Raw genomic sequence first — 21,843 nt, forward strand, 5'->3', positions numbered from 1 at the left:
ATACTACTCATGTGGTATACCCTTCCTAGTGCCTCACTTTGGGTAGTATATATCCCAATATCTTACTACTGGTGATCATTTGATGAAGGTGGTAGGTATATGGAATGTTTTCTCCTTTTAATTATGTATTTGAGATAGATACTTTGATACAATTCTCTAATTGCCTGTTTCTCTTTAAATTTTCACCTTCAGATTTAGTAGCCATTGATGAATTTTGCATATAATTTTAACTGTTATTAGAGTGATTTCCTATTTGCCTCATTCCCTTTACACTTATTAACTAGAATTCTTCACCATTAAACTGAAAAAGGATTTTATCATTGGAAGATAATTTCATAGTTCACTGCATCAATAAACAGGATAGGTCTGGAATATTCTCTTGTATTTTGGGGAAAAGCCACCAAAGCTTCTAAGTAGACTTGGGAAAATGTGAAAAGGATGAAGGACCAAATGAGAATGGAAATGTAAGTTTTATTAATTTGAACACCAAATAGAAGTAGGAAAAAAAGTAGCAGCAATAATTGCATAATTGTTTATTGTACCAGCAGTCTGTGAAATGACAGGAGTTCTTAACAAGGTTAAAGAAAAATGTTAATGTAATTTGACCAAAATATAGTTGTATTACAATAAGGGAGGCATAATAAGGATATGTTGTTGTATTTATTAAGTTTTAATCATTTCAAAAAGTAAGTGCCAAGTACATGGTTATTTTGTTTCTGTTTTTAATTTTTAAGTGTCTGTGTGAGGTTTAGACAGCTTACTGTTTTAATCTGTTCAAGCCAGCAAAAGAAAAAAAAAAAAAACAACACAAAAAAAGTAAGGCACACAGTTCTAAAGTATTACACCAAGAAGAGATTGATGGTATTCAATCAGTATTGATGGTAACTCAGAATAACAAAATATAATGGGATGAGAGAGCAAAATCAGCAGTGTGGTCACATTATATATTTCAGTAAGTTGAATGAATATTAATAATGACTATAATAGAGTTGAACTATTTAAAAGATATGAAATAGCATATATTCTAATAAAAAGGGTAACAGAGACTCATTCTCTTATTTTGTAGCATATGAAATACCTACCGAGTATATATTTTTTAAAAGTGCTAATTTAAGTAAAATACTAATCAGGAATAAAGAAAACAGCTAAATATATCCAGTAAGAAAATGGCTTACTATTACTGGGTAATGCAAAACTTTAAAAAGTCCAAAAATTCTAGGGAAGACTAAATTGAAAAGTAAAAATCTAATATGTGATAGTGACATAAATGTATCTAAACAATAGGTAAATTTTCTTATAAAAATCTAATAACTAGTGTGGCTCATAATTAACATTAACTGCATAACTAGGTCAGCTCTCTTTACTAAAGAAATAGGTAGACAGTTAAGATTGCAACTTTATCTCTGTTCGCTAATTTTTTCTTTTGCTTTTCCTTTCCTTTCTAAAAATGAAAGTTCTGTTTATTATTAAACTGCCAAAACCCAGCAAGGTAACACTGGCAGGGAATAAAAAAGTAGAAATATATAAAATCCAGTTGAAACCATGGTGGTAATAAAGTTGTAAACTCTCTAAAACTAAAACAAGTTTACTGTTTATTTTTTAAATACTATGAGTTTTTTTTAAAGATTTTATTTGACACAGAGACAGCACAAGTAGGCAGAGTAGCAGGCCGAAGAGAGGGCAAAGCAGGCTCTCCACCAAGCAGAGATGTGGGGCTCAATCCCAGGACCCTGGGATCACGACTTGATCTGAAGGCAGACACTTAACCAACTGAGCCACTAAGTTTATAATTATTGCCAATAGTTGTATATTTCCCCTTCCTTTAATAAACCTAAGAGACAGATAAGAATGGCTTAATTTTACAAAATATTTAAAAGTGCCTCTTTACTTTGGATCCTCATTGATACTGCCTAGAGGTCAAAGGCTTTTTAAAGGAATTGTGTTGTAGTAGGTATTTAGGCAAGTCTGTAATGTCAAAACAGATATTTTAAGAGAAATCATTTGATGACAATGGAAAGGAGATTACTCATGTACCATTAAAACAGACAATAGAAAATGAAACAAAAAATCTACATAAATACCATGCAGGGCCATAAGACTTTAAAACCACATAGGATGTGACTGGAAGTTTTAACTCTCTAGAGGAGGAAAAAGTACATCATATATAACAATTTATAATGCAAAAGATTTATTTGAAAAATATTACAAATTAGTAAGCAAAAAACTGAATAAACAAAAGAACACCAAAATTGTAAACAAAACATGCCTGTAAAAGAAATTCATGTGAAACTGACTCTAATAATTAGTGAAACACATTTTCCATACGTATCAGAAATCAATAGGGACCATCCTATTTAAACTGATAATGACTGTTAACTGATACATAAGGGAGAAATATTTGGCACTATCCAACAAAACAAAGTACACATCACCTATCACTGAGTACTTCTACTTCTAAATAGAGTGGCCAGGAAGTCTGGAAACAAAAAAAGAGCAACATAATCCCCTTGATTACTTCTTATACTGCATGGACTTTCCCAGTGAAACTCAGAAACAAAAGGCTCTTGGTATGTGTCTTTCATTCAAGAGACAAAACACCAGTACAACTTTTTTGATTATTAAGTAAGGTGCTTTCCCACACTAAAGGCACTCCCACATTCCTTACATTCATAGGGTTTCTTACCAGTATGAATTCTCTGATGTTTTGTAAAGGATGAACTATGTCTAAAGGCCTTCCCACATGCCTTGCACTCATAAGGTTTCTCTCCAGTATGAATTCTCTGATGTTCAGTAAGGGCTGAACTATGTCTAAAAGCCTTCCCACATACCTTACATTCATAAGGTTTTTCACCACTGTGAATCCTCTGATGTTGAATAAGTGCTGATGTAAGTCTAAAGAATTTTCCACATTCTTTACATTCGTAAGGTTTCTGACCACTGTGAATTCTCTGATGTCTAGTAAGTTCACTACCTACTCCAAAAGCTTTCCCACATTCCTTGCACTTATAGGGTTTCTCACCAGTATGAATTCTCTGATGTCTAGTTAGGGATGAACTGTTTCTAAAGACCTTTCCACATGCCTTGCATTCATAAGGTTTCTTTCCGGTATGAATTCTCTGATGTCGAGCAAGTTCTCTACAGACTCCAAAGGTCTTCCCGCATTCTTTACATGCATAAGGTTTCTCACCTGTATGAATTCTCTGATGTTCAATAAGCTGTGAACTAATTCTAAAGACTTTCTCACACTGTATACATTTGTATGGTTTCTCACCAGTATGAATTCTCTGATGTTCAGTTAGCTGTGAATGGAACCTAAAGTTCTTGCCACATTCCATACATTTGTAAGGTTTCTCATCAGTATGGATTTTCTGGTGTCGAGTAAGTTGTGCATGCACTCTAAAGAATTTTCCACAGAAAGTGCATTCATAGGGTTTCTCACCATCATGAATTATTTGAAGTGGAGTTATTTCTTCAACTCTTCTAATGGTCTTTTCATATTCCTTACATTTATAGCACCTTTGATCATCATGCATTTTACGGTGTATAGTAAGGTCTTCATAAAAACTAAATGCATTCTCATATTCTGTATATTTACAAGGTTTCACATCACTGTGTATACTCAGTTGCAGGGTATGTGGTTCATCTTCAAAGGTCTTCCAATATGCATTATATTGATATTTTTTCTCACCAGTATGTATTCTTTCATATTCATCAAAATTTAAGTCACAGCTAACAACCTTCCCATAGTCCTTACATTCATAGAGCTTCCTGCTATCATGAATTCTCTGATGTGATATAAGAGACTTATGTTTATAATTGGGCATTTTTTCTGAGATGATTTTCATTTGGCTGAAATATCTCACTTCAGGTCTTTGTATTTCAGTCTGGCTTTTGCTTTGCCAGTCATTTCTGAAAATGCAGCTCTCAAGACCAATGAATTTATTTTCTGTTACTTTCCCTTGAGAGCCATTGTTTTCAACATCCTTTCCAGTAGATAAACACTTGGTGTCATATTTGGACTCCAAATCTGAAAGAGAGGGGAAATGAAAAACAATTTTTGTTTTCATGTGCCGTAAAAATGAAACATTTATACAATGCAGAGGAGAAAAACTGCAAGTATAAACAATACAAGTAAATGATTAAAATATCTCAATTAAGTTTTAAGAAAGATCAGAGAATGATGAAAGCATAATGTAAGATTGTGAAGTTTGTGATAAGAGAAACAGATGAAGTCAGTGGGTCTGACATTTAGGTGTTGATCATCACTTAATAAGCTTGTCTAGTACTAATGTTTGGGAACCAATCCAAATAAACTGACCTACATCTGTAGATGTAGAATTTGTTACCAATATCATGTATAGATACAACTAACGCAAATCACAATTTGATAATCTAAACATACTAACAATTTTGGTTTTGGTTTTTGAGTAGGCTCCAAGCCCATTGTGGAGCCCAATATAGGGCTTAAATTCATGATCCTGTGATCAAGACCTAAACTGAGATCAAGAGTTGGACACCTAATTGAGTGAGCCACCCTGGGATTTTTTTTTTTTTAAACAGGTTTATTTTGGGGATCCCTGGGTGGCGCAGTGGTTTGGCGCTTGCCTTTGGCCCAGGGCGCGATCCTGGAGACCCGGGATCGAATCCCACGTCAGGCTCCCGGTGCATGGAGCCTGCTTCTCCCTCTGCCTATGTCTCTGCCTCTCTCTCTGTCTCTCTGTGACTATCATAAATAAATTTTAAAAAAAATTTAAAAAAAAATAAACAGGTTTATTTTTTTTTAACAACAGAATCCAAATGCTTTACTGTGGATAAGGAGCTTGTAAGACCTAGTCTTAATCCATTATCCCTTTTCACCTAATCTTTTTTTTACCTCTTACAGCAAATACAGTTCCTACCCATTGGATGTTTCATTCTCAGAAATGGGTTCTTTATATACTACTCACATTTTACTGTGCAAATCTAAAAGTTACTACCCTCAAAAACAAGGTACTGATTGTAAGCTCATATTTATGTTTCTGTTCCAATATCTAGTTGCTTGCCCTCACATTCTTCATTCTTTAATTATGTATTCAGTAATTTTGTTATACTATTTAGCCTTATTCCTTAAATTCCAAAAGGAAAAATGTAATCATTATATGACACTGAAATAACAAGTTCCAATGGACATAACAGTTGATAATTACAGGGAAAATAAATCACTAAATGAAAGGAATCTAAATAAGACAAAAAGGAATATAACAGTGACTGGTAAACACAATTGATCATAAAAATATTATGTAAGTATAAGACAAATGCAGTGGTTTTAGTAATGTCTCCATGCCTTCCAACTCTGACACAGTGATTTATACACACACACACACACACACACACGAGTAGTTCTTATGAACAGTTTTTTCTAATGGACTCTCCACTTACACATACTGTCTCATCATTGCTGTTAGTTCCTTGGTGTGCAGAACCATGGTTTTCTTCACATGCTAATAAAGATGAGGAATTTTATTTACTGTTTTTCACTAGCTTTTTCACTATCATATATCTATCCTGCTGAAATCCTAGTCTATATTTAAATGTTTTCCTTCATGCTCTTTCCCAGATACCTTTCCATTTATCTGTACTGAAACCCAATCATTGTCATATTCCACAAGGTAGTATCAGTATTTTAGATACTATAGTAGGTATAAATCATACTATAAGGCTTATGCAGTCCTGAAAGGGGAATAAGCTAACAGAATGATATAGAAAAGGTGGCAGTATAGATGGGCAAGAATGGAAGGCACTTTGTAATAAAGTATCTGTTGAACACTGTCTAGAGACTGGCAGGAAGATAATGGGATAACTGGAGGAAAATCCAAAACAAATGATAAACATTGCATGATATAGGGCAAAAATAATTTCCTGTGACTCAATTATGTTATATGAAACAAAAGTATAATCAATATTTGATCAGAATAATAAAATTGTAAATGAATGCCAGTATCAGTAAATCAAAAAGCACTTCTACCTTAGAAATGATAAAACTGTCTACCAAATGTAGAAATGTAATTGAAATTACAAAAATTTGGGATCCCTGGGTGGCGCAGCGGTTTGGCGCCTGCCTTTGGCCCAGGGCGCGATCCTGGAGACCCGGGATCGAATCCCACGTCAGGCTCCGGTGCATGGAGCCTGCTTCTCCCTCTGCCTGTGTCTCTGCCTCTCTCTCTCTCTCTCTCTGTGACTATCATAAATAAATAAAAATTAAAAAAAAAAAAAAGAAATTACAAAAATTTCAGAAAACAATCACATTGAAAATACAGTTGACCCTTGAAACTGGGGATAGGGTGCCGATACCCTGCACAATCAAAAATCCTCAAATAACTTTTGACTCCCCCCAAAACAACTTATAGCCTACTGTTGACTGGAAGCCTTTCCAATAACAAACAGTTGATTAACATATATTTTACATGTTATACATATTATGTACTATATTCATACAATAAACTAAAAAAAGATGTTAAGAACTTAAGAAAAAACACAGTATTGTACTACCTGCATCAAAAAATTCATGTGTAAGTTGACCCACACAGTTCAAACCTGTGTTGTTGAAGGGTCAGTTGTAAAAAATTAAAGTAAGTAATGTATACTTTTTTTTAAAGATTTATTTTTATTTATTTATGATAGACATATATATAGAGAGAGAGAGGCAGAGACACAGGCAGAGGGAGAAGCAGGCTCCATGCGGGGAGCCCGATGCGGGACTCGATCCCGGGACTCCAGGATCGCGCCCCAGGCCAAAGGCAGGCGCGAAACCGCTGAGCCACCCAGGTATTCCAGTAATGTATACTTTTTAAGATGGCTATGCTAATGAATTTGAAAATGTTGACAAATGGTGAGTTATTTTCTAGGTAAATAGATATTAAAAACCCCAAAGGCCATAACAATTGGAAAAGATCAATTTGCTAGACAGATAAAACTGTTAGAGACTCACCTCCCATGAAATAGAAAATCATAAGCATGCCTGTTGCTCAGGTTGTGGTAATAAAACATGTAATGAGCTAAAGCTCCTAAAACAAAGATCCAAGCCATGATCTGCTGTAGGGAAGGGAGAAGATATGCCCCTGACTGTTGTGACAGTAAGCAAGAAATCTGAATATATACACACTACTACAGTGTGAGGGTGGAAGGCATGGAGACATGATTTAACTGTTGCATTATTCTTATAGGACACACAAATCACCTGAAGGAGCTAATGAGACCACCATTTTGATTATACAAAAATCAACGGAAGGGGAAAAAAACTTTATGTACTAAAATGCTAAGTAAATAAGTAAAAATAATACCTAGTATTGATTTTTAAAACTACAACAGAAACCGTAAAACTTAGAGACTTAAAAGAGCAGAAGAATACACTCTTCATCAATTCAAGTGTCTGATCTGGAATAGGGAAAATATAGAGTGAGCCTGGGAAATTCTCAACAAGCATGAATAAGTTTAAAGATTAAAGAATGGAGTCAGAGGTATGCAAAATCACCATAAGAAATTTCTTGATATCCATACAACTGGGCATCAAGAATCCACACTGGTGAGCCTAAGTAAACTGAACCAATGAAAATTAATCCATCATGAGACATAAACAAGAAAAAGTCAGAAAATTTCAGATGCACCATTTTAAGTCACTAGCTATAATTGGATGAAGAACATAAATACCCTTGCTAGTAACAGAACATGTGGGCAACTAATAAATACAGAAGGAATGACGGCTTTAGAAAACATTGATATAAATGTTCTGTGTGTGTGTGTGTGTGTGTGTGTGTGTGTGTCATGAATAAATAAAATATATTTTTTTTTAAAGAAGATTTATTTATTTATTTATGATAGACATAGATAAAGAGAGAGGCAGAGACACAGAAGGAGAAGCAGGCTCCATGCTGGGAGCCTGCTTCTCCCTCTGCCTGTATCTCTGCCTCTCTCTCTCTCTCTCTCTCTCTGTCTCTCTGTGTCTATCATGAATAAATAAATAAAATCTTTTTAAAAAATGATATAAATGAAGATTTTTAATTGTAGAAATCATTAGTTAAATTGATAATAAGGAACTACATATTTATAGGATGACAAGGTAAGACCACGGAGATTTTCTTTTTTTTTTTTTAATTTTAAGTAGGCTCCCACAGGGCTTGAACTCAAAACCCTGAGATCAGATTCTGAGCTAAGATCAAAAGTAGGATGCTTAACCAACTAAGCCACTCCAGTGCCCCTCACAGAGATTTCTTTCTTACTATACTGTGTGAACTCGCTGTTTCTCCATTATTCTTTATTCTTTTTGTTTTACCTTTCCTTATAGCACTTATCACTACATATGATACATTTTCTAATTATTTGTTTTCCTGTTTATGATACGTCTCACTATTGCATCAATTACATAACAGCAAGATCTGTACCATTTTTTTCTCACCATAGGGCTACCACCATATTTATCTCAGTGTGGACAGTGATTAAATGTTGTCAAGATAACTTATAAATCTGAATACAAAACATCGTGGAAAAAATGTTGGTTGCATTGGGGAAGATCTTAATTGGCTTCCACAGGTGTTGGGCTTTTTCCCACAGGGCTTTAAAGGGAGTTTCCCAAAAACATCATAGGAACCCACCTCCCAGACAAGCCTGGGCTTTTTTACTCTGGTGATGGCTTTTCCTCTCTTACCAGCCCTCACTCACCTGGCCCTCTGTTTTTGTCATATCCCTCACAACCCTCCAGAACAACTTCCCTTCCTCCAATTAGGTGATCAAAAATGGCTTAAAAATGGAACAACCTGCTTACAACAAAGAAATATAACATAAGGTTTAAAAAATAACTATAATTATAAAAACACTTAAGAGAATTGGTTTTTAATAAATCAAGTTGAAATGATACTGATAGATTTCAGAGAAGAGAAATGTGAGATTGAAAGACCATTCACCTTAGAATGACCACAGAATTACAAAGTATAAAGAGTCCTTTATTGAAACACATTCCAATTCTTTGTCTTGTGAGGCAATTTATTGTACTACTTAACATCAGCTTTTGTGTCAGACTACTTTGGGTAGAAAACCTCCTTTTGACATGAATTAGATGTGTAATCCAAGAGAAGTTGCCTAACTACTCATTGTCTTAGCAAAATAATATAACTAGTATTCAAGTTAAAGGGTTACTTAAGAATTAAAAGATTCAGTATATTAAAAGTGCTTAGAACAGGGCCTGGTACATGGCAAGAACTATGTGATCTGACAGAAAAACAGGTAGCTTTCTAAATCATTGAAAGATCCTTGCTGGAATACTGTTAAATGCAAAGTTCTTTAACCACAAAACGGGTATAAGACAGTACATGTGAGCCCATGAACATGAATTCTGTTCACCCATCTAACATAAATTATGCAGATTCTTTTAATAATCATAACGAATCAGGACACAGTTTCTTAGCTATTCTTCAAAAAGGTGGTTTAGAAAATAACAAAACATTTATAGCAATTTTGACTTCAATCACAATATGCTGTATCTGTTCTACAATTCAAATTAAATTCCCTAGTATCACGGAAAGTAGAAATATGAAGGTCCTAAGAAGGTACAAACATCGTAAAGAATGATGAAAGTGTTTAATGGAGGAGTCATTTCCTACACAATGTTTCAACCCATGCCTCTGGAAACAGGAAGAAGAAATGTACCTATTTTCTTAAAAGATAGCCTTGGGTTTACTAAAAAGCAACTGATATTGATATTCAATAGAGCATATTTTAAATTCTATTAAGCAGATAAATTTACCCAGTGAGACCAAGTTGCTATAGTTCTCCATCATCACATCCCAATATAAGTCCCTCTGAGCTGAATCCAGATACTCCCATTCCTCTTGAGAGAAGTTGATGACCACATCCCTGAATGTCACCAATTCCTGAAACAACAAACCATATATAGGTGAAATTGAAGGAAATATTTTTGAGGAAAAAAAAAACGATTGTATTATGGCAAGTAAACTAAACAGTAACCAAAGTAGGCCATGGGTGGAAGGTTATGGTATGGAAAGTAGGAAATAAGTGCTCTGAAACAGAACTATACTTAATCCATTTGATTCAGAGAAATCTTCTTGAATACTATAGGATTTTTAAATTAGGTAAGCATGTCTGGAAATAAAAAGTTTACAAATTTAAAAAAATAGTGTATTCATGCACATTGCACACATACTACATGCCTGTTGCATGAGTTAATAAAGGTGAGTTGAAATATCTTAGAAAATGAGATGTGAACACTACTTTATAATTTCTTGCAGACCCAAGTTTAATACTATGTTAAGTAATTATTTAACATGACCTGATCAGAACTTTTACCTCTAATGACAGACTGTTTAATAAGTACTTTTTAGTGGCTATAGAGTAGTCTATTTGGTGAAAAAATACCGGCTTAATTTTATTTAGACATTTACACTGGATAAGGTATTCTCCAATTCTGAAACTCTACAATCCTCTATTTATCTATGACAGAGACCAGTCAAGATTAAATCCAGTCTACTGGAAACTCACATCTCTTCAGGAGAAGTACAGTTTGCCCATATGTAATCAAATGGATATATCTTTTTCTTTATCCAAGAAGTATGGTAAATGCCTGCATCTAGGGATTCCATTTCTACTCTATAGCTGCTATTGACAAAAACCTGAACAAGTAAGACCGCTGAACATCTTCTGGAGAATAGACTGGCACATAGGAGTTTTACTGTTATGCGCAGTTCCAACTCCCACTAGAACGTGAAAACTTGAGAATGTGGGGCAGGCTCTATTTGGTAGGAAGATTCAGAAAAAGGAAATGGTCACAAAGGAGACAGATCCAGCAACTTACATGGTCCATGCTTAGAACTGTAAAGAATTGGCCAGGGAATTCCATTTCTGCCATGACAGCGTGAGGAACTCTGATGACATGCTCCCCCGTCAAAACTGGTGAAAATTATATAGAAAAATATATAGCAAATGAAAAAACATTTGTTCAGGCAAATCTAAACCCTATTGCAAGCTGAGAGATTGCAGTATCTGAACCAAACGCTCCCTGTTCATCCCATCTTAGTGAGACAGATACTCCATTCCATATTGGTACAGTCAAGAACTCAGGCTTCCTCACTAAACGCTCCCTTGTTCATCCCATCTTAGTGAGAAAAATACTCCATTCCATATTGGTACAGTCAAGAACTCAGGCTTCCTCACTACTAGTTAGATGGCTATCTTTCTGGGAGAAGCAATACATCAACATTGCTCATCAGGAAAATGCAGCTAAGGGAGAGAGATTTTCTTCTGTCTAGCAGCCACACACAAAATGCAATATGTACCTTGGGCGTGGCACTGGTGAGAATACTGGGGATGAAATGGATGAAAGTGTTCAAGGAAGGTACATATTTCCAGTCATAAAGTCAGTCACGGAGGAGATGTTAACGTCCAGGATAGTAATTATACTTAATGATACTGTGTTACATGTTTGAAAGTGGCTAAGATGGTATATCTTAAAAGTTGTCATCAGAAGAAAAAAGGTTCTCAGAATAGGGTGATGGATGTTCACTGAATTGACTTTGGTAATCATTTTGCAGTATATACCTACCTATGTTAAATCATATTGTACACCTAAAACTAATAGGTTATATGCCAATTACATCTCAATAAAGCTAAAAGAAATAAAGAATAATGGTTAAAGCAACTAAAAGGCAAATATATAAGCCAGTACTATTGTATTTTGTGTTTGCTGTTCCTCCTTTTTTGCAATGTCTTTAAAGACCTCATAAAATGTAATTAGAAACCTATTTAAAGGGCACATGATATATAAAGTTATAATCTGGGACTAACCATATTAGAAAAGAAGATTGGAGCAATTATAGGAGCAAAATATTTCCATACTAAAAATAAATAAAATCTTTAAAAATAAATAAAAATTAAAAAAAAAAAGTTGATCAACAACCTAAGTATAAGACCTAAAAATATAAAACTCCTATAAGAAACTATAGGAATAGGGGATCATGGGTGGCTCAGCGGTTTAGCGCCTGCCTTTGGCCCAGGGCGCGATCCTGGAGTCCTGGGATCGAGTCCCATGTCGAGCTCCTGGCTTGGAGCCTGCTTCTCCCTCTGCCTGTGTCTCTGCCTCTCTCTCTCTCTCTGTGTATCTATCATAAATAAGTAAATAAATAAATCTTTAAAAAATAAACTAAATTAAAAAAAAAACTATAGGAATAATCCTCATGACCTAAATTGCTATGCAGTGAAGGTTTGACTCACCAGGTTTGAAATGTTTAAGCCCTGCCCATTCCAAACAGAAGTGTAGGTCCTTAACCAGCTCCTGGTAGATTACCTCTAGTCCCTGGAATATCTGGCATTTAATGATTTTAATCTTTATCTTGCACTGGAAACAAACATAACTGAGTATAACAGCTTTTCTGACTTCTGTGAGTCCTTCTAGCAAATCACTGAACCTGAGAATGGTCTTAGGACCTCCGAATAAAGTTGGCTTTATTTCAAACAGTTCATCATAAATACAGATCTTTAATTCAAATCTACAGGATAAGTGCTAAAAAAATGACCAAATGGTATAATGAATAGTAAATAAAAAGGAATGAAATGGTATACTACAAAAAAAATCAATGGAACCGAGAGGAAGTCATTGATTAGGGATAGAAAGCAAAGAAGATACAGTATAAATAGAAAACAAGTAGAAAAATGGTAGAAGAGCAAGTCCTCAGTTATTACATTAAATGCAAATCGATTAGACTCTTCAACTAAAAGAGACTGAAAGAATGGATAGAAAATATGACACAAATGTACTTAAACTTTTATATCTAAAGATATAAAAAGATAAAATCTTTTTATAAGAAACCTTTCATATGTTGATAAAGGTCAGCCTATCAAGAAGATAAGACTCGGAAGATATATCCTTAAAGCCCCAAAACAAATGACATGATTGAGGAAAGAAAGGTTGTTTTGTTTTTTAAGATTTATTTATTTATTGGGGCACCTGAATGGCTCAGTTAAGTGACTCTTGATTTTGGCTCAAGTCATGATCTTCAGGTCATGAAACTGAGCCCTGCCTCAGGCCGCTGCACTCAGATTCCACTTTCATCCCCACCCCCACCCCCACCCCACCTGTACTTGCATGCATATGTTCTCTCTCTAAAGAAAAAGAATTCCATTTGTAACAGTCCAAAAGAATATTTAACAAAAATGCAAACTGTGTACTTTAAAAAATACAAAATGTGAGACCCAAGAAATTCAGAAAATGTCCCCCACCCCTGGCCCCTAGATGAGTAACAACTGTGGTCTCTAGCCCAAGTCAATTCCAAGAAAAACCACAGAGCACGCCCTTAATGGAAAGTTCCATATCGGGATGAGGAAATAAGAGCTTGAGAAACCCCCCAACCCTTACTGGAAATCCCCTAGACCAGCCTATAAAAATCCAGCTGTAACCCACCTCCGGGTCCAAGTTCCTGCTCTACTGTGATGGGTATACTTGGACCAAGCTCGAGCTTGCTAAGCTTGAGCACCCTCGTGTGCTTACACCGGTGTCGGCTCCTTGGTGGTTTCTCGGATTCACAATCTTGGGGACAAGACAAAACACTAGTGAAAGAACTTAAGTTGAAAGTTATCCCATGTTTATGAACTGGACTACTAGACTGTAAGATCGCAATATTCCTTAAAACAATCTACATATTAAATGCAACCCCTGTCAGAGTCCCAGCTGGCTTCTTTGTAGAAACTGACATGCTTTTAAATTCATACGAAACTGCAAGAGATTCGGAATAACCAAAAGTCTGGAAAATAAATTATTAAGACTAGCATTTCCCAGTCCAAAAGTTACAAATCTACAATAATCAAACCAATTGAACATTGCTGTATTAGATATATTGATAAACAGAATGGAACTGAACGGAAATTAAACCCACATATCTCTAGTCAGTTGACTTTTTAAAGATTTATTTATTTACTTTTGAGAGAGTGGGGGTAGGGCCAGAGGGACAGGCAGAGCAGGAATCTAAAGCAGACTCCCACCTGAATGGGGATCCCCATGCCACAGGGCTGGACCGTGAGATCATGACCTGAGTCAAAATCAGGGTCAGATGCCTAACTGACTCAGCTACCCTAGGCACTGCAACTGTTTTTTTTTTTTTTTTTTTAAGATTTTATCTATTTATTAATGAGAAAGACAGAGGGAGAGAGGCAGAGACCCACACAGAGGAGAAACAGGCTCCGAGCAGGGAGCCCGATGCAGGACTTGATCTGGGAACTCCAGGATCCCGCCCCGACCCAAAGACAGACACCCAACCGCTGAGCCACCCGGGCATCCCACTGCAACTGATTTCTTTCTTTTTTTCTTTTTTAAAGATTTATTTATTTATTCATGAGAAACACACAGAGAGAGGGAGAAGCAGGCTCCATACAAGGAGCCCGATGTGGGACTCGATCCCGGGCCTCCAGGATCACACCCTGGGCTGCAGGCGGCGCTAAACCGCTGCGCCACCAGGGCTGCCCCTGCAACTGATTTCTGACAAGAGCTGCAAAAACCTTTCAATGGGTAAAGGACAGTCTTTTCAACAAAGAGTGCTAGGAAGGGGCGCCTAGGTGGCTCAGTTGGTTATGTGTCTGCCTTCAGCTCAGGTCATGATCGCAGGGCCCTGGGACTGAGCCCTGAATAGGGCTCCTTGCTCAGGAGGGAGCCTGCTTTCTTCCTCTCCCTCTGCCTGCTGCTCCCCCTGCTTGTCCTGTCAAATAAATAAATAAAATTCTTAAAAAATGAAAAAAAAAATGATGCTAGGAAAACTGGATATCCACATACAAAAGAATGAAAATAGACTCTTTCCTTACAATATATACAATATATATACATAAATGAACTAAAATTGATCAACAGGGATGCCTGGGTGGCTCAGCGGTTGAGTGTCCATCTTTGGCTAAGGGTGTGATCCTGGAGTCCTGGGGATGGAGTCCCACATCGGGGTTCCTGCATGGAGCCTGCTTCTCCCTCTGCCTGTGTCTCTGCCTCTGTGTGTGTGTTGTGTGTGTCTCATGAATAAATAAATTTAAAAGAAAATTGATGAACAACCTAAGTATAAGACCTAAAAATATAAAATTCATATAAGAAACTATAGGAATAATCATCATGACCTTAAATTCGGCAGTGGGTGCTTAAGACACCAAAGCACAAAAGAAAAAAATGGAAAGATTAAGCTTCATAAAAATTGAAATCTTCTGTGTATCAAAGAAAATTACTGGAAAAACTGAAAAGACAATCTACAGGATAGAAAGTATTTGTAAATGATACACTCGATAAGGGTTTAATAGCCACATTATATAAAGACTCCTACAACTCAAGAACAAAAAAGCTGGCAAAAGATTTCAGTAGACATTTCTCAGAAGATATACAAATGTTATAAGCACATGGAAAAAAATTCTAAAAGTCTTGATCAGGGAGGGAAGTAAGTATCAGAACCACAATGAGAAAGTGAAAACAGCAAGATGTCAGACTTGGAAGCTCCAGGCCCTTCAGAATCAAAGAATAAAACTAAAAACTAAAAATTAAATTCTAGAACTGGCTAAAATAAAAAAAAATTTTTTAAAGATTTTATTCATTTATTCATGAGAGACACAGAGAGAGGCAGAGGAAGAAACAGGCTCCCCGCAAGGAGCCCGATGTGGGACTCGATCCCGGGACTCCAGGATCACGCCCTAGGCTGAAGGCAGGAGCCAAACCGCTGAGCCACCCAGGGATCCCTAAAATATTTTCATACAGATTTTAGAAATCTTAGACCTATGGCAACAAGGAAATGCTCAATCAAGTAAAAACCACAGTGAAAACAGTAGGAAATCTTTGTGAGGCTTTTACTTCTCCTTACTCTAGTGCTGGCACAATTTGGAAGAATTGTTCTATTTCATAGTTCCCTCCTTTCGGCTGGAAGTAGTAACACACCTCATTTGTAATATTCCAATTGGTCTTTGGGCTGCTCAATGGACTTTTCTCTCTTTTACCTGAGTTGGAGTTCAGACAGGTAATGATGGCATAGTTCAGATGTTTTGCTGTAAAGGGCCACAGAATTTAGTGGCAGTCACCATGGTTCACAAAATCTGCAGGGGGACTGCAGACCTATGGATGCCTGGGGCAGGAGATTACAGGGAAAAAAACACAATAGAACCTGTAAGGCCCACAGAAGATGGGGTGAGATTTTTTTTTTTTTATTAAAAGATTTTATTTATTCATGAGAGGCACAAAGAGGCAGAGACATAGGCAGAAGAAGAAGCAGGCTCCCTCCAGGGAGCGTGATGTGGGACTTGATCTGAGGACTCTGAGATCATGACCTGAGTCAAAGGCAGATGCGTAGCCACTGAGCCATTCAGGTGCCCTGTGGTGAGATTTTTTTTTTAGAAATTAAGACATTGGGATCCCTGGGTGGCACAGCGGTTTGGCGCCTGCCTTTGGCCCAGGGCGCGATCCGAGAGACCCTGGATCGAATCCCACGTCGGGCTCCCGGTGCATGGAGCCTGCTTCTCCCTCTGCCTGTGTCTCTGCCTCTCTCTCTCTCTCTCTCTCTCTCTCTCTCTCTGTGACTATCATAAATTTAAAAAAAAAAAATTAAAAAGAAATTAAGACATTATTCTTTTTAAAATTTTGAGAGAGAGTGAGCATGGGCAGGGGAGGAGGAGGCAGACAGACAGAGGGAGAGAGAAACTTTAGCAGACTTTAGCAAAACCTTAGCAGCCAGAGCCAAATGCAGGGCTCAATCCCAGGACCTGGAGATTACCACCTAAACCGAAACCAAGTCGGACGCCTAACCAATTGCACCACCCAGGCATCCATAGAAATTAAGCAAGTGGTGTATAAGGAACACCGAGCAAAAAGCACATATGCAGGCACAGACATAGTATATGCCTAGCAAAAAAAAAAAAACGAAGACCATGTGTTTTCATCCTGGGCTGATTCAAGGCTCAGAACATGCCCTACTAATAGATGAAGGTTTATACCACCAGTCTGCAAAGACTGGGAGAGGTGGCTGTTCTATCAAATTCCCAGTTTTCAACAAAATTCATAAAGAATGCAAAGAAACAGGAAAACATGGTCCAATCAATAGAACAAATCTCCTGAAATAAACATTAGAATCACTAGACAACGAGTCTAAAATGCATGTCTTAAATATGCTCAAAGTACGAAAGGAAAATAGACAAGGAGTAAAGGAAATTAGAAAAAAGGCATGAACAAAATGAGAATATCCCCAAAGAAACAAATTCCAAAACAAGAACCAAAGAAATTCTGGACCTGATAAATTCAGTAACTGAATTTTAAAATTCTATAAAGGGGTTCCAGAGATGACTTTAAAAGGGTGATGAACAAGTCAGCACACTTGAAAACAGCTTGTTGGAAATTATCAAGTCTGAAAAGTGAAAAGAAAAAAATGATTAAAAGCCAATGAAGCATAAGGGACTTATAGGACAACATCAAGCAGATTAATACCTGCAATATGGAAGTCACAAAAGGAAAAAGAAACCATATGATTATTTGAAGAAATAATACCAGTAACTTCCCAGATGTGAGGAACAAGGATTTACAGATCCAAGAAGCTCAATGAACCATAAACCCCAAGAGACCCACACAAAATACATTAACATCAATATGTTGAAAGACAGAGAATGTTTAAAAAAAAAGCAAGAGAAAAAGACACTCAGGGATCCCTGGGTGGCGCAGCGGTTTGGCGCCTGCCTTTGGTCCAGGGCGTGATCCTGGAGACCCGGGATCGAATCCCACATCAGGCTCCTGGTGCATGGAGCCTGCTTCTCCCTCTGCCTTGTCTCTGCCTCTCTCTCTCTCTATGACTATCATAAATAAATAATAAAAAATTTAAATAAAATAAATAAAAAAAGACACTCATCGTGTATGAGGGATCCTCCATAAGATTATCAAATTTTGCAGTAGAAACTCTGAAGTCTAGAAGGCAGTGGGATGATATATTTAAAATGCTAAAAGAGGAGCACCAGTTGGCTCAATTTGTAGAATATCTTGATCTTGGGGTTGTGAGTTCAAGCTACACACCGGGCATAGACATTACTTAACAAAAAAAAGGGGGGGGGGCACCTGGGTGGCTCAAGTTTTTTACTCCATCTCAGTTCAGGTCTGGAGCCTACTTAAAAAAAAAAAATCAGGGGTGTCTGGGTAGTTCAGTTGAGCATCTGCCTTCCACTTGGGTCATGAACCCAGGGTCCTGGAATCAAGCCTTATCTTGTGTTCCCTGCTCAGTGGGGAGTCTGCTTCTCTCTCTGCCTTTCACCTCACTTGTGCTGTCAAATAAAATATTTTTTTTAAAGATTTTATTTATTTATGACAGACACAGAGAGAGAGAGGCAGAGACATAGGCAGAGGGAGAAGCAGGCTCCACGCGGGGAGCCTGATGTGGGACTTGATCCTGGGTCTCCAGGATCACACCCTAGGCTGAAGGCAGGCGCTAAACCGCTGAGCCACCCAGGGACCCCTAAATAAAATCTTTTTAAAAAATTAAAATGCTAAAAGAAACTGTCAACTGAAAATTTTATATGTGGCAAAACTGTTCTTCAAAAACTGAGGGAGAAATTAAGACTTTTCCCAGATAAAGAAAAACTGAGGGAGTTCATTATCACTGGACATTCTGTACAAGAAATGCCAAAGGGAGACTTTCAGGCTGAAATGAAAAGAAGCTAGACAGTAACTCAAGCTATATGGAAATATAAAGAAAAACAGCAGAGGAAAGTAGATAATATAAAAGAGATAATATAAAAGCCAGTATATTTGTAATTTTGGTTTCTGACTCTACTTTTTGTTTTCTACAGAATATAAATGATACATGAGTAAAAAAGTTATATATTTACAATATGTACACAATACATAAAAATATAATTTCATGACTTCATTAATCTAAAGTGGAACTGAAAAGGAGTAGAGGTCTTGTATGTGATCAAAGTTGATGTCAATTTAAAATAGATTTTTATTGTATGTTCTTCCCATGGTAACCACAACCAAGATATCTATAAAACATAAAGGAAAATAAGAGGGAGTCAAAAAGTATCACTATGAGTACAGAGATTCACAGTTTAGGAAGGTGAGAAAGTTCTGGAGATGTGTGATGATGGTTGCATAACAATGTAAGTGTACTTGGTGCCACTGAATTGTAACCTTAAAAATTATTAATATGATAAACTTACTTAAATATGTTTTGCAGGGTAAAATACTACAGTGAGATACAACTTTATACCTACTAGGATATCTACAAAGAAAAGGTCAGATATAAGTGTTGGGAGGATGTGGATAAATCAGAACCCTCATACACTGTTGATTGGAATTAAAAGTAGTGTGGTCACTTTGGAAAACAGTCTGGCAGTTTTTAAAAATGTTTGAAACAGAGTTACCATATGACAGCAATTCAACTGGTAGGCATAGAGAAAAGAGAAACAAAAATGTACATCTACACAAAAACTTGAACACAATATTCCTCACAGAATTATTCATAATCATCAAAAGGTGGAAAACACCCAGATGTCCTTAATAGCATGAATAGATACATATGGTATATCTGGGGATCCCTGGGTGGCTCAGCAGTTTCGCGGGGCTCCCGGCATGGAGCCTGCTTCTCCCTCTGCCTGTGTCTCTGCCTCTCTCTCTCTCTCTATGTCTATCATAAGTAAATAAATCTTAAAAAAAAAATATGGTATATCTGTACAGTCGAATGTTATTTGGCCATGAAAAGGAGGGAAGCACTGATTGATATTTTATAACATGCATGAACCTTGAAAACATTTTAAGTGAAAGACCTCAGACACAAAGACAACATATTAGATGATTCCATTTATATGAAAAGTCTAGAAAAGGAAAACTAGAGACCGAAACTAAATTGGTGTTTTCTGAGGGCTGAGATGTGAAGTAGAAAATACAGGGGTAAGGAGTTTCTTTTTGGGGTGATGAAATGTTCTAATTCTGGTCATGGTGATATGTGCACATATCTGAGTATACTAAAGAATACAGTAGTATACTTTGAATGGGTGAACTGTATGGCATGTCAATTACACATCAATAAAGCGGTTAAAAAAAAAAAAGGCAGCAGGGGGAAAAAAGTCGATTGGTGGTTCATTGACAGGAAAAGCAGACTCCAAAGAAGCCAGGTCTAGGAGAGATAAAGGAGACTATTAGACTAGATGTGGCGTATAGCCACTAAAATGACTTGAATTGACACCACTTTTTTCTGTCCTTCTGCTTTCAAACACCTCTTGCTGAACTCACACATGAAGTATACTCAACAAGAGGGACAAACATCAGGGAACAGAGCTCTCCAATAATGGATTCAGAGCAGAGAACCATCTGCATTGATAGAGGGAAGAGACAGTAGCAAAAAGGTTTCTAGCCAGTCCACCATTTGGTTGATATAGATTGGATGTGGGATTATGACACTCATACATACCCTAGGGAGATGATCTTCCCCACCCCCCCATCCACCTTCTAGAGCTTATCCACACTAGACCCTCCTGCCTGGCTACCATGGTCAGAAAGTAGAAAATAGAACTAACAAAGCCTACTAGCAAGCCTCTACACTGATACCTGTACTTAGACCTACCCACACAGAGTTTTAGACTCATTGTTGTAAATACTGCTAAAAGAGGTGTGATCAAGGGATCCCTGGGTGGCGCAGCGGTTTAGCGCCTGCCTTTGGCCCAGGGCGCGATCCTGGAGACCCGGGATCGAATCCCACGTATCCCACGTCGGGCTCCCGGTGCATGGAGCCTGCTTCTCCCTCTGCCTGTGTCTCTGCCTCTCTCTCTCTCACTGTGTGCCTATCATAAATAAATAAAAATAAAAAAAAAAAAAAAAGAGGTGTGATCAATCTTCAAGCATGATAATGGATTTGTATTTTTTATTCTTAATTTTATTAGTGTTTTATATACTTTGAAGCTATATTTTTTTGTCAAAACAAAATATTTTACTCTAAAATTAATCCCTTTATTATTATGAAATATGCTCCTTTATCATTTGTAATACTCTGCTTTACTTTTTTTTTTTTTTTTTAAGATTTATTTCTTTATTCATGAGAGACACACAGAGAAAGGCAGAGATCTAGGCAGAGGGAGAAGCAGGCTCTCTGGAGGGAGCCTGATGCTGGGCTGGATCCCAGGACCCTAGGATCAAGACCTAAGCCAAAGGCAGATGCTCAACCACGGCCCCAATACTCTGGTTTCAAATGTACTTTATTTTATTTTATTTTTTTAAAGATTTATCCATTTATTCATTCATGATAGACATAGAGAGAGAGAGAGAGAGAGAGAGAGAGAGAGGCAGAGACACAGGAGGAGGGAGAAGCAGGATCCATGCCGGGAGCCCAACGCGGAACTCGATCCCGGGACTCCAGGATCGCGCCCTGGGCCAAAAGCAGGCGCCAAACCGCTGAGCCACCCAGGGATCCCCTCAAATGTACTTTAGAGATACCAATATAGCTTTTATCAACTTTCTCATAGTATTGGTGTACTATATCTCTTTCCATTTTTAAAACTTCAATATATCAGGGTCCTTTTATTTAAAATATGTCTCTTATTGTAAACAGCAATGGTTTTTTTTTTTTTTTTTTTTTAATTCCAAGCTCACACTCTCTTTAGTTTGGAGTGTTTAATCCTTTTACCTTTAAAGTACTTTTTACAGGATTTAATAATCCTGTTACCCTTTTGGTTTTCTACCTGTCCCATCTGTTCTTAGTACTCTCTTCCTCTTTTCTCAACTTTTTGGGGATTAATCATATTTATTATCCCATTCTACTCCTCTATTAAAATTTCTGTTACACATCCTCATATAATTCTTTTAGTGGTTACTTACACTCA

The 21,843-nt window shown here is 37.0% G+C and overlaps 1 protein-coding gene and 1 long non-coding RNA gene across 16 annotated transcripts in view; one reads left to right on the plus strand and one right to left on the minus strand.

Moving 5' to 3' along the window:
* LOC121485486 overlaps nt 1-21,843 on the plus strand; it is a 97,049-nt gene that overhangs the window by 65,319 nt on the left and 9,887 nt on the right. The gene's annotated exons all lie outside the window — the stretch shown is intronic.
* Nucleotides 1-21,843, minus strand: part of ZNF260 (zinc finger protein 260) — a 129,328-nt gene that overhangs the window by 51,043 nt on the left and 56,442 nt on the right. For 5 of the 8 annotated variants that reach the window (XM_041745896.1, XM_041745894.1, XM_041745898.1 and 2 more), the window contains 3 exons: nt 10,841-10,935; nt 9,776-9,902; nt 650-4,027 (listed from right to left, as the gene is read on the minus strand). In XM_041745896.1, the coding sequence (XP_041601830.1) occupies nt 2,619-4,027; nt 9,776-9,902; nt 10,841-10,935 (1,631 nt within the window). In that variant the 3' untranslated portion in view covers nt 650-2,618. Of the gene's footprint in view, nt 1-649; nt 4,028-9,775; nt 9,903-10,840; nt 10,936-13,441; nt 13,568-20,591; nt 20,629-21,843 lie in introns of those variants that run through there. The other 3 variants (XM_041745903.1, XM_041745899.1, XM_041745897.1) reach the window with 3 other exon arrangements.

The sequence above is a fragment of the Vulpes lagopus genome, chromosome 2 (genome assembly GCF_018345385.1).
Source record: "Vulpes lagopus strain Blue_001 chromosome 2, ASM1834538v1, whole genome shotgun sequence".
In the NCBI taxonomy this organism is placed as follows: Eukaryota; Metazoa; Chordata; class Mammalia; order Carnivora; family Canidae; genus Vulpes; species Vulpes lagopus.